This window comes from Squalius cephalus, assembly GCF_949319135.1.
Source record: "Squalius cephalus genome assembly, chromosome: 4".
NCBI classification, from domain to species: Eukaryota; Metazoa; Chordata; class Actinopteri; order Cypriniformes; family Leuciscidae; genus Squalius; species Squalius cephalus.
In genome coordinates, this window is record NC_137125.1 from 12,464,031 (window position 1) to 12,478,377 (window position 14,347).

The 14,347-nt window shown below is 39.8% G+C and overlaps 1 protein-coding gene across 1 annotated transcript; it reads left to right on the forward strand.

Annotated features, from left to right (window-relative positions):
• The first annotated feature begins 286 nt into the window (after window positions 1-286).
• Window positions 287-11,373, forward strand: LOC307156981 (E3 ubiquitin/ISG15 ligase TRIM25-like). The gene is made up of 5 exons (XM_079868711.1): window positions 287-915; window positions 1,311-1,406; window positions 1,493-1,726; window positions 2,294-2,447; window positions 10,677-11,373. The coding sequence occupies exons 1-5, from the start codon at window positions 346-348 to the stop codon at window positions 11,195-11,197; spliced, it is 1,575 nt and encodes a 524-aa protein (XP_079724837.1). The 5' UTR covers window positions 287-345; the 3' UTR covers window positions 11,198-11,373.
• Window positions 11,374-14,347: the final 2,974 nt, after the last annotated feature.

Genomic DNA, 14,347 nt, shown 5'->3' on the forward strand with positions numbered 1-14,347 from the left:
TCGTGATAGTATCGAATTGGGAGGTGTATCGTCCCAGCCCTATGACGAACTGGACACAGTTTTCAGTCCTGCAGTACCAGTGAAGTATTTATGAAACAGAATTACTGAACTATTAAGGGTGTTGTCTTGTTTCTCAGTAACTTTTATTCTTTGAGTGTGTGTCTGAGACTGATTAAACACAATGTGTGTGGGACCAGGAGTGAGGAAGCTTTACAGACACGCCTGTTTCGCAAACGTCACTTAAACACAGAACCAGGAAACAAGAAACAGTTTCAGTTCAGGGAAAGAGACACTGAAGTGAAGTTGAACTGTTGTGTGTTTGCATCTCTGTATTTTTGCAGTAAAATGGCAGAAGCCAGAATTACTCAAGATGAGTTCCTGTGTTCAGTGTGTCTGAATCTCCTGAAGGATCCAGTGACCATTCCCTGTGGACACAGTTTCTGTAAGAGCTGTATTACAGGCTGCTGGGATCAGGAGGATCAGATGATAGTCTACAGCTGCCCTCAGTGCAATCAGACCTTCAGTCCAAGACCTGCTTTAGCTAAAAACACCATTCTGGCTGAAGTGCTGGAGAAACTGAAGACTAAACTTCCTGCGGACTGTTACGCTGGAGCTGGAGATGTGCAGTGTGACGTCTGTAATGGAAGAAAACGCAAAGCCGTCAAGTCCTGTCTGGGGTGTCTGAACTCATACTGTCTGAATCATCTTGAACAACATGAGAGTTTGTTTAAAAGAAAGAGACACAATCTGACAGATGCCACTGGACGACTGCAGGAGATGATCTGCCAGAAACACGACAAACTCCTTGAGGTTTTCTGCCGGACAGATCAGAAGTGTATATGTCTGCTATGTACGATTGATGAGCATAAAAACCACGACACTGGATCAGCTGCAGCTCAGAGGACAGAGAAACAGGTATGAACTTGGAGTCTCATAATACTCATTTACAGGCTCATAATTTTGTTTATGGGTCTACTAGAATATATTTACATATTTAATTTCTGTTTTCACCCTCACTGTCTGAATGCTGTTTTAGCCCTAGAAACAGAGACATTATTCATAATACATTCTTTTGTGTTATGCAAGAGAAAATCATATAAGTTTGGAAAGACATGAGGATGAGTAAACAATGAACGAATTTACATTTCTGGGTGAACTATCCTTATAAAATTGATGAAATAATTTCAAGAAAATAACCTTACATGTAAGACCTTTAACCCCTCAGTCTCACCACTTCACAGATAATGGATTCATATCTGTTTACCTGATGATTTGTGTGATGTTTCTCCTGTCATTGGTTTGTCCTTTAGCACCAGCTGAAGGAGACGCAGAGGTCGTTCCAGCAGAGGATCCAGCAGAGAAAGAAAGATATTCAGCAGCTGAGAGAGGCTGTGGTGTCTCATAAGGTGAGTCTGGAGAAGAAGAGAAGTTTGAGATGGCTCAGTCAGGACTCACTGAAGCTCACTGTGTGATTGTGATGTGTGTGTAACAGCGCTCTGCACAGACAGCAGTGGAGGACAGTGAGAGGATCTTCACTAAGTTCATCCGCTCCATTAAGAGAAAGCGCTCTGAGGCGACACAGCGGATCAGAGATCAGGAAAAGACTGCAGTGAGTCGAGCTGAAGCACGACTGGAGCGACTGGAGCAGGAGATCAATGATCTGAGGAGGAGAGACGCTGAGCTGGAGCAGCTTTCACACACACAGGATCACATCCATTTCCTGCAGGTAACAGAGATCTAGAAGAACAGGATCATAGTGGACTTGAGCAAGAGACTCAAAGAGAGACTCAAACATTTCATGACAGCAGAATGAGCAAAAGTTCAGATATAGTGTAAGTGTCAAACACTAGAACTTATAACACTAGCATGTAATGAATATGAGAAGAATGAAGCTGATGCTGTGAAAGTGCTGGATTGAGCAGAATGAGCTGTTGACTGAAGTGTTGATCTTCGTGATGTTCGGTGTGTTCCAAAGAATTCAGAATGAATCAAATCTTCTCAGTCCCTTCCATGTGACACCATTGATGCACTTGATCTCTTATATTAATGATATTGTCAGATGTTTGATCATCCAAGTGTTTTCCTAGAAAGTTCACATATAGTGTAAGTGTCAAACGCTAGAACTTATAGCAGTAGTATTATATAATGAATATGAGAAGAATGAAGCTGTTGCTGTGAAAGTGCTGGATTGAGGAGAATTACTAAAGATCAACAAGAGCCGCACAAATCTGACAATAGTGCAGATTATTGATGAAGTGTGGAGGTGATGAGCTTTGATTTCTGTTTTCTGTAGAGTTTCCAGTCTCTCTCAGCTCTTCCTGAAACTACAGACGGAAATGACAATCCCTTCAGTTCTCTCTCCTTTTTTGATGGCGTGAGAAAATCTGTCCGTCAGCTGAAGGACAAACTGGAGGATTTCTGCAAAGAGAAGTTGTTCTCTGACAGAGGTAAAGTCCTGGAGATTCTGCTCTCAGAAATGATCCTCCATCATCTCATATCATGTAGAAGATCATACTAGAAATGTCTTCGTAATTAGCAATTACTTAGCAATATCTTTTTTAAAGGCGCGCAAATGCCAAAGATTTACGAGATGAAACTTGTAGACCTGGTTTCACAGAAAGAGCTTAGATTAAGCCAGGATTAAGCCTTAGTTCAATTAGGGCATTTAAGTAGCTTTTATAAACGTACCTTAGAAAAAAAACATTACTGGTGTGCATCTTGAGACAAAACAATGGCACTGATCTATTTTAATGTCCAAGTTAATCTACGTAATTAAAGGTTTCAATGCCAGATTTCTAAAGCGGTTATTTAACACTCAGAAATATAATTTCATGATAATAAATGGAGAATACAAGATGCAAGTAACAACAGTTTGTTTATAAATGAAGTGTAGTGTAAAGTCCAAGCAGTCTGGTGCAGGGATGACTGCTCTTACCCCTTCTAAGGCCACCGTGACCTTCGATGAGAATTTTAGAATGACGGGAAACTTATTAATATGACACTTTATTCAACAGGAAGAACAGCTCGTTCCGCACGTCATTACCCTATTTAACGTCATCGCAGATGCGCAGTCCTTTCAGTTTCGGTTTTCAATCCGATCAAGTGTTTACATGTTCTCTCGATCGGATTACAAAAGGGATTAACCACCCCTTTCAATATCTACACTTACATGGACACTTATAATCGGATTGACGGCTCATTTGGACTAAAAAACCTTCATGTAAACACCTTAATCGATCCGATTGAGCTCGATCCGAATTAAATTTTGATCGGATTGAAAGAGGTGGTTTATCCCTTTTGTAATCCGATCGAGAGAACATGTAAACACTTGATCGGATTGAAAACCGAAACTGAAAGGACTGCACATGTGTAATGACGTATGACGCACGGAAAGAGCTGTTCTTCCTGTTGAATAAAGTGTCATATTAATAAGTTTCCCGTCATTCTAAAATTCTCATTTCACTTGTGCGTCTGTGAAGTGAAGCAGGACAACGTCCCACCAGTCCTTGTTTTGGATTATCATCCACAGACGACTGGTTTTGGCTGCGGGGAGGGGCATTTTTACTGCGTGATCAATAAGCAGCACGGCAAAACGGTTAATATGCTCTAAATTATGACCAGAGACGAATTAATATTACGTCTGCTGTTTAAAACAAATAAAGAACCAATAGAGGAGAATATTTATGCGCGAAAAGCGGGAAACTCTGTATATTTGTGCAGTGTGCGCATGTCAAAACATCAGATCCGATTTGAAACTTGTGACATATAAACTCGCACATCAACCCGATTACTTTTATCATTCATGTAAACATCTTGTTCGGATTCATCAATCGTATTGATTTCATTCCGATTGTGTCCATGTAAACGTAGCTAGTCCGATCGAAATTTCATTCGGATCGAGCTCAATCGGATCGATTAAGGTGTTTACATGAAGGTTTTTTAGTCCGATTGAGCCGTCAATCCGATTATAAGTGTCCATGTAAACGCAGCTACTGACATACAGGCAGAAAGAGAGACAGTGAATTCATGAACCCTGACATATAATTCCCCTTTACATGCTTAAATAGTACATGCTTAAAAATAGTAATAATATACAACAAAATAAACATTATAAATACAAATCTATAATATACACCCCTGATAAAAAGTTTGGGATCGTTAGTTTTAAAAAAAAATGTTTTTGAAAGAAGACTTAATTTATTTGATAAAAAAATACAGTAAAAACAGTAATTAGGGCCCGAGCACCGATGGTGTGAGGACCCTCTTGGAATTGCTCTGTTTATTATTAGGGCCCGAGCACCGATGGTGAGAGGACCCTATTGTTTTTGCTCCGTTTATTCTTCTTCTTCTTCTTCTTCTTCTTCTTCTTCTTCTTCTTCTCCAAAGTGAATCGCTTTTTAGAGGGCCTAAACATGCTCGAAAACTCATGAAACTTTGCACACGCTTCAGAAGTGGTGAAAATTTACGTGTGATATGGTTTTCAGAATTGGGGGGGGGCAAATTCGGTAAATTATTGCCCCCACATTTTGCCCCGGCTCCTGGTTTCACGTACAGGTATGAAATTTGGTACATACATGTAATGACCCAATACCTACAGAAAAGTCTCTTGGAGCATAGCCCTAAACACAACAGGAAGTGAGCTATTTTGAACTTCCTCCTAGATTTTGGGCATTTTTCGTAATTTCCTGATGTTGTACTTTAACAAACTCCTCCTACAGATTTGATCTGATCCTCTTCAAATTTGGTGAGTGTAATCTTAAGGCCTTTGTGACGTTAAATTGCTAAGATCTAGAGTTTTCGTCGAAGGGTGTGCCCTCGGCGGCCTGACAAACGTTCACCCAATTTCGGCCTTCTGGTGATATATGCATGATCAGATAAGTTCAATATTAATGTTGAATGCAGTTCCGATGTTGCTAGGCAACCACAGACAGCCTGCAGTAACTCAGCCATACAATTTCCAATCTGTCCCAAACTTCACATGTTTGATAAGACTCCTGTCCTGAACACATGACCATGCTCATATTTGGTTATAGCAATAGCGCCACCTGCTGGTAGCAGGAAGTGTGGCAAATACAAAACTTGCTCGAAAAATCATGAAACTTTGCACACGCCTCAGAAGTGGTGAAAATTTACGTGTGATATGGTTTTCAGAATTGGGGGGGGCAAATTCGGTAAATTATTGCCCCCACATTTTGCCCCGGCTCCTGGTTTCACGTACAGGTATGAAATTTGGTACATGCATGTATTGACCCAATACCTACAGAAAAGTCTCTTGGCGCGTAGCCCTAAACACAACAGGAAGTCAGCTATTTTGAACTTCCTCTCAGATTTTGTGCAGTTTTTGCCATTTCCTGATGTTGTACTTTAACAAACTCCTCCTACAGTTTTGATCTGATCCTCTTCAAATTTGGTGAGTGTAATCTTAAGGCATTTCCTAAAGGCGCCGGGTGGCGGTGGCAGGGGTGCGAGGGCCCTTTCATCGCTGCTTGCAGCTTTAATTATTATTATTATTATTCTCCGCATTTAATTGCATTTTTGAGGGCCTAAACATGCTCGAAAACTCACAAAACTTTGCACACGCGTCAGAACTGGCGAAAATTTACATCTGATATAGGTTTCAGAATTGGACGGGGCAAAATGGCTCGATAGCGCCACCTATAAAAGTTCAACGGAGTGCGCCTCCCGCAACGTTCCACGTACGTGCACGAAATTCGGTACATACATGTAATGACCTAATACCTACAAAAAAGTCTCTTGGAGCATAGCCCTAAACACAACAGGAAGTCAGCCATTTTGAACTTCCTCTCAGATTTTTGTGCAGTTTTTGCCATTTTCAGGCCTCGTACTTTAACAAACTCCTCCTACAGTTTTAATCTGATCATCTTCAAATTTGGTGAGTGTAATCTTAAGGCCTTTGCGACGTTAAATTGCGAAGATCTTGAGTTTTCGTCAAAGGGCGGGTCCTCGGCGGCCTGACAAATTTCGATGTTTCGCCATGAAACAGGAAGTTGCTGTAACTCAGGCATGGAATGTCCAATCTGCCCCAAACTTCACACGTTTGATAAGAGTTCTGTCCTGAACACATGACCATGCTCATATTCAGTTATAGTCATAGCGCCACCTGCTGGCAACAGGAAGTGACATGTTTAACACTGTTATGGACTCCTAATAACATAAAAAAGTGCCAGCAAGTGCTAAACATGCTAACAACATACTAGAAGCATGCTAAAACATGCTAGCAAACCCTTAGCTAAGTGCTAAAGCATGCTATTATTGCAATTAAATAGGAATTTGCTGTAACTCAGGCATGGAATGTCCAATCTGCCCCAAACTTCACACTTTTGATAAGCGTTCTGTCCTGAATACATCTACATGAGAATATTCAGTGATAGTAATAGCGCCACCTACTGGTAACAGGAAGTGTCATGTTTAACACGTTGATGCCATTCTAGCAACATGTTAAAAATGCCATTGACTTCTAAACATGCTAGAAACATGTTAAAACATGCTAGCAATACTTAGCTAAGTGCTAAAGCATGCTAATTCAATGAAACAGGATGTTGTTGTAACTCAAGAAGGCAATGTCCAATCTGCGCCAAACTTCACACTTTTAATAAACGTTCTGTCCTGAACACATGACCATGCTCATATTCAGTTACAGTCATAGTGCCACCTGCTGGCAACAGGAAGTGACATGTTAAACACTGTTGTGGACATATAAAAACATATAAAAAAAGTGCCAGCAAGTGCTAAACATGCTAACAACATACTAGAAACATGCTAAAACATGCTAGCAAACACTTAGCTAAGTGCTAAAGCATGCTATTGCTGCAATTAAATAAGATTTTGCTGTAACTCAGGCATGGAATGTCCAATCTGCCCCAAACTTCACACTTTTGATAAGAGTCATGGCCTGAACACATCTACATGAGAATGTTCAGTTATAGTAATAGCGCCACCTGCTGTCAACAGGAAGTGACATGTTTAACAGTGTTGTGGTCTCCTAATAACATTTAAAAAAGAGCCAGCAAGTGCTAAACAGGTTAGCAACATACTAGAAACATGCTAGCAAACACTTAGCTAAGTGCTAAAGCATGCTATTACTGCAATTAAATAGGAATTTGCTGTAACTCAGGCATGGAATGTCCAATCTGCCCCAAACTTCACACATTTGATAAGAATCATGGCCTGAACACATGTCTATGCTCAAATTCAGTTATAGTAATAGCGCCACCTACTGGCAACAGGAAGTGACATGTTTAACACGTTGATGCCGTTCTAGAAACATGTTAAAAATGCCATTGAGTTCTAAACATGCTAGAAACATGTTAAATCATGCTAGCAATACTTAGCTAAGTGCTAAAGCATGCTAATTCAATGAAACAGGACTTTGTTGTTACTCAAGAAGGCAATGTACAATCTACCCCAAACGTCACACGTTTGATAAGAGTTATCTCTTGAACACATGTCCATGCTCATATTTAGTTATAGTCATAGCGCCACCTGCTGGCAACAGGAAGTGACGTTTAACACTGTTCTTGACTCCTAATAACATATAAAAAAATGCCAGTAGGTGCTAAACATCCTACCAACATACTAGAGACATGCTAAAACATACTAGCAAACACTTAGCTAAGTGCTAAAGAATGATATTACTGCAATTAAATATGAATTTGCTGTAACTCAGGCATGGAATGTCCAATCTGCCCCAAACTTCACACTTTTGATAAGAGTCATGGCCTGAACACATCTACATGAGAATGTTCAGTTATAGCAATAGCGCCACCTGCTGTCAACAGGAAGTGACATGTTTAACAGTGTTGCGGTCTCCTAATAACATTTAAAAAAGAGCCAGCAAGTGCTAAACAGGTTAGCAACATACTAGAAACATGCTAGCAAACACTTAGCTAAGTGCTAAAGCATGCTATTACTGCAATTAAATAGGAATTTGCTGTAACTCAGGCATGAAATGTCCAATCTGCCCCAAACTCCACACGTTTGATAAGAATCATGGCCTGAACACATGTCTATGCTCAAATTCAGTTATAGTAATAGCGCCACCTACTGGCAACAGGAAGTGACATGTTTAACACGTTGATGCCGTTCTAGAAACATGTTAAAAATGCCATTGAGTTCTAAACATGCTAGAAACATGTTAAAACATGCTAGCAATACTTAGCTAAGTGCTAAAGCATGCTTATTCAATGAAACAGGACTTTGTTGTTACTCAAGAAGGCAATGTACAATCTACCCCAAACTTCACACGTTTGATAAGAGTTATCTCTTGAACACATGTCCATGCTCATATTTAGTTATAGTCATAGCGCCACCTGCTGGCAACAGGAAGTGACGTTTAACACTGTTCTTGACTCCTAATAACATATAAAAAATGCCAGTAGGTGCTAAACATCCTACCAACATACTAGAGACATGCTAAAACATACTAGCAAACACTTAGCTAAGTGCTAAAGAATGATATTACTGCAATTAAATATGAATTTGCTGTAACTCAGGCATGGAATGTCCAATCTGCCCCAAACTTCACACTTTTGATAAGCGTTCTGTCCTGAACACATGACCATGCTTATATTCAGTTACAGTCATAGCGCCACCTGCTGGCAACAGGAAGTGACATGTTTAACACTGTTATGGACTCCTAATAACATATAAAAAGTGCCAGCAAGTGCTAAACATGCTAACAACATACTAGAAACATGTTAAAACATGCTAGAAAACTCTTAGCTAAGTGCTAAAGCATGCTATTATTGCAATTAAATAGGAATTTGCTGTAACTCAGGCATGGAATGTCCAATCTGCCCAAAACTTCACACTTTTGATAAGAGTCATGGCCTGAACACATCTACATGAGAATGTTCAGTAATAGTAATAGCGCCACCTACTGGCAACAGGAAGTGACATGTTTAACACGTTGATGCCATTCTAGCAACATGTTAAAAATGCCATTGAGTTCTAAACATGCTAGAAACATGTTAAAACATGCTAACAATGCTTAGCTAAGTGCTAAAGAATGCTAATTCAATGAAACATGACTTTGTTGTTACTCAAGAAGGCAATGTCCAATTTGCACCAAACTTCACACGTTTGATAAGAGTTCTGTCCTGAACACACATCCATGCTCATATTCAGTTATAGTCATAACGCAACCTACTGGCAACAGAAACTGACATGGTTAACACAGTAATGCAGTACTAACCACATAATTATTGTGTACTAAGCATGCTAGAAACAGACTAAACATGCTAGCAACACTTAGCTGAGTCATGAAGCATGCTATTATCACCATTATACAAAACATTTTGTAACTGACTTTGACATACTCTTACTATATATACCTCCTTAAATGTACATTTCCCAACCATGCTCTGTCTTCCTAAAGCCACCGAGTGTTGATGGCACGGGTGCGAGGGCCCTTTCATCGCTGCTTGCAGCTTTAATATTGTGGAATGTTATTACTAATTAAAAGAACTGTTTTCTATTTTAATATGTTTTAAAATGTAAAATAATAATCTGGAATGTATGGAGGTGTTTTTATCTGGACTTTTTGATGAACAGAAAGATTGAAATAGAAATATGAAATGAAAAATAGAAATGTGAGTTATTTTAAATGATTTAAAATGTTTATTAACATTTTAAATGTCTTTACTGTCATTTTAAAAATTTTACTGCACATTTACAAAGTGGGAAAGGGAGCATAACTGTATCATACTTACTAACATCCAAAAAAGCAAGATTTGAAATGAACTCGTGACTTTAACAAAGATGTAAATCAGGACAGGCCTAATCTGGGGATTCAACATCTTCTTCAAAAACAGGATAACTAAAACTAAGGGATAAATATGGGTAACACTTTATTTTAAGGTGACGTGGTTATACGTTACTACATGTACTTACTATAGTAATAACAAATTTGTGCATAATTACAAGTAACTAACCCTAAACCAAACCCTAAATGTAACTCTATAGGAAGTACATGTAGTTAATTGATATTACTCAGTACTTACTAGAGTAAGTACAATGTCACTACATCACCTTAAAATAAAGTGTAACCTAAATATGATCATTTTTCACTGAAAGCCAATTAAAAACATTGATCCATGTTTTAGAGGTAACATCACAGTAGTAAAAAATGTGCTTTTCAAGAGTTTCAGGAAAGGAAGAACAAACTGAAAACTCTTCTGTAAAAACTATTCCACTATGTTTTTATCCTTAACAGGATTTTGTATCAATTCTCTTTAATTTTTGAGTCATCAGATGGAAATTTAAAAAGCTCAAGATCACCTAAGGCTGAAAACACTGAAAATCCCCAACAATAGGCCTACAATGCTTCAAAACTTTGTAAACCATATTATTACACTTATTGGTTAATCAATTTAATGGATCCTTGCTAAATTAATGCATCAGTTGCTTTAAAAAAACATAAAATTATAGGTAAATTCATTCTACCATTTTAATAGTGTAAATATAATAATAGACCTAATTATAATAAACAGAATAATAACCAACATTAATATTCAGGGAAGACGATTAGAAAATATTTTATTAAGAGGGGGGTGTCAGGGACCTGGATGATGGATAATAATGATGATTTGCACAGGATATCAGACAGATCTGACAGATTCATAATTCCTGATTCTGATGTGTTTTCTCTCCATCAGATTCCCATCGTTTCACTCTGGATCCGAACACAGTGAATAAACACCTCCGTCTGTCTGAGAGGAACAGAGTGATTACTAACACTGACAGAGAGCTGCTGTATCCTGATCATCCAGACAGATTTGATGTGTTTCCTCAGGTGTTGTGTAGAGAGAGTGTGTGTGAACCCTGTTGCTGGGAGATTGAGTGGAGTGGGAGATCTGTGTGTATATCAGTGTCATATAAGAGCATCAGCAGGAAGGGACGGGGTAATAAGTGTCGGTTTGGACTTAATGATCAGTCCTGGTGTTTGTACTGCATTTCCTCCAGTTACTCATTCACACACAATAACATAAAGACTGATCTCCCTGTAGAGTCCATCAGCAGGAGAATAAGAGTGTGTGTGGATCACAGCGCAGGAACTCTGTCCTTCTACAGCATCTCTGACACAGTGATCCTCATACACACAGTCCAGACCACATTCACTCAACCGCTCTATCCTGGGTTTAGGGTCCTTTCTGGATCATCAGTGAGACTGTGTTAATGAATGAGAATAGACTGTAGAGAGATTCTACCCATAATGCTTTGAGCTGCATGATAAATCAGTAACAGTGAGATGTTATAGAGTCTCTTATTTTCTCTTCATTACATTAATAACACAGCTGACCTTCTGTCAGTGAAATAACATGTCAGAATAAATGTGTGTAATGAATCCTCATATAGACAGTCAGATGTGTGTGTGTGTGTGTGTGTGTGTGTGTGTGTGTGTGTGTGTGTGTGTGTGTGTGTGTGGTAGAGCTTAGATTCTCTGCCCGAGCCCGAACTTGATCAAGCATCTGTGTTTTTTTAATCATTACTTTATTAGCCTAATTGGGTGGGGAGTAAGCTATGCCATTATCAGAAATATTATATATATTTTTAGCAAAGTAGGCCTAAGAAACAAATGTGTACAAAGTTGCACAAGTTAGGCTACAAAGTTACAAAATGCAACACGTCATGTGTCACGTGCAGCGTCTCCTCCACTCGCACGCATCACACTGGGCCTGCTGTGCTGTACTGTGTAGCTTAAGTGCAACATGGAGCTTGAAGATGTAAAGAAAAAAAAGAAAAACAGGAGAATTAACCTTGAGCAAGTTTGGAGGAAAGTCGGAGGTATGGAACCATTTTAAACAAGTCGTGGGCAGTGACAACATATGTGTTGGCTTTGTCGAGTGCATTAAGTGCGGCACGCTGCTCGCCTACGACAGCAACAAAACGGGACTTCGTCGATGAAGACACATGAAGCATGCCATGACAGAAAGGATGATAATCAGCCTTCAATGTCCTCTTTTGTTACTTCTCCAGTCCTAGGCCATCCAAAGTTCATTCTTGTTCATTTTCTGTGTTCATCATTGTTCACTTTTTTGTTCCAAGGTTTCTTTATTCGGATCCATTTGAGATCCATCCCATTCTGAATAAACAAACGCAGTTTACATGATTCGTCCTTGTTGCATTATTCAGTAAGATAATTCTAAACAGATTTCAATAGTTGAAACAACTCAGAATTGTAGTTGAAAACGTCAGTTATGACGGCCCACGTATTAAAAAAATAGTCTTTTAGGTTTAAATCGGGCTCGGGCTCATAATTACAGTTAATGTGTCGGGCCGGGCCGGGCTTGATTTTTTGGGCCCAATCTAAGTATGTGTGTGTAAATTACCTTTCAATTGAAAATGTATCGTTAAATAAAAAATTTTTGTAAAATTGATAAATGTCAGTTTATTAATAAATGTGAAATATATAAACCCAGATCCTCTGATCGCACTGTAAACCCTTGATCAGTGAAAGTATGAGCACAATTATTCTTATCTAATCCAATTTACTGTAAATAAAAAAGTGTAATGTTTCAATAGAGGTTGTCAAACACTCTTGTCACGGGTGACAAAATGCTGGGAAAAGCGGAACCTTTTTTTTCTTTCCATGTTCCCCGAGGGGAATTATTTTGGTGTAACACCTCACTCCGGTTCCGGGTGTAGCGGAGATATTGTCCAAACTAATTACCGCCGATGCACGACAGGTGTGAGGGAGAGAGGAGCGGTGTTTGCACAGGCTTTCCGCTTCACAAGAGGAGGATAAAAGAGCCATTCGAAGTCGAGTTGAGGTCGAGGTTGGAACTGGTAAAAGTCAATCGGTGTTCAGTTGTTTGGCTGGGTCTCTGTCGTTGTGTTTTGGGGTAGAAGATCTCCTGTTTGAATGCTTACATTTGATGCTGTGATCCTGGAAATTCGTGTAAGTGAAGAACTGTCATTGGAGTCTGTCGTTTAGAACTGCTTGTGGAATACTACTGGATTGAACTGCTGCTTGGATCTGCGCTGGAAGAGGAAGGAAGAAAGATAAGTGAATTAATTTCATCATTGAATCAAATGTAAAGCTTGAAGAAAAGACTGTGAATGTGAAATTTACTGTTGAGGAGGACATCTGTTTCAGTTACATTGGAGAGGAATTGAGAGTTGAATATTCCCGTTGAAATGCATGGATGAAGCGAGGCTTCTGATCAGCCCTACTGTGTGAGTGATTTGCAGTTGTTTGCCTTACCTGATGCACGTCGAATTAATGCTGTGGATTTGTAGTGAACACGAGTGCTGTGTGCTATGCTGAGAAGAGTCTCCCAACGCCTGTTTCATTCCTGTGAAATTATCTACTTGTCCTTATCCAACGTCCAGAATGATACAACTGAACTGGTGAAGTAATGCTTTGTATTATCCTCTTCCACTGAGTATTGTCGTGAAGTAATCCGTCATTGAAGGCTCCTGTTAATCCTCTCCCTCTCTCTGAAAGTTCAAGTCTCGTGAAGAACCGTATGGCTGTGGAAAAGTCTGAATCGTTATACTTACTGACCGAGCTCTGAAGATGTACAACATCGCTGGTAAAGCTGCCTATTGAGTCTCTCGCTAATGTCTGATGGAAGTGTTTGATGCTGAGAGAAGAAACCTTACCTGTTACCTACCGTCTGAGTCCTGCAGATGTGCAGCAACGCTGTGAAGTGAGTTTTTAAAGTCACAATTCCCCTCTCACGTCCTGATAAGAGAAGCTGCTGTTAAGAGAAGAAACCTTACCTGTTACCTACCGTCTGAGTCTTGCAGATGTGCAGCAACGCTGTGAAGTGAGTTTTAAAGTCACAATTCCCCTCTCACGTCCTGATAAGAGAAGCTGCTGTTAAGAGAAGAAACCTTACCTGTTACCTACCGTCTGAGTCCTGCAGATGTGCAGCAACGCTGTGAAGTGAGTTTTAAAGTCACGATTTCCCTTTGCATGTCCTGATCAGAGAATCTGCTGTTGGGCGAAGAAACATTGCCTGTTACTTACCGTCTGAATCCTGCAGATGTGCAGCAACGCTGTGGAGTAAGCCTTCCCAGCCACTATCACACCATTGTGTCTCGAAGACAGTGAAGAATCGATCCAGCGGCTACTCCGGTCAAATAGCCTTAGAAGACAAGAGTTGCTTATTCTTTCCTCAAGTTGATTATTATTCAATAAAGATTGTTACTTGTGAACTAAATTACTTGCCTCCTCCTTTATCCGTCTGTTGCGTGCCTGTGGTGTCGGCTCCTCACGGTGGTGTCTGGAGTCAGGGGCGGCTGGTCATCCGAGTCCGCCCCGGCCTGCACCGGTGACACTCTCATTAGCTTATTCTACATCTAGCAGCACGTTCATAGT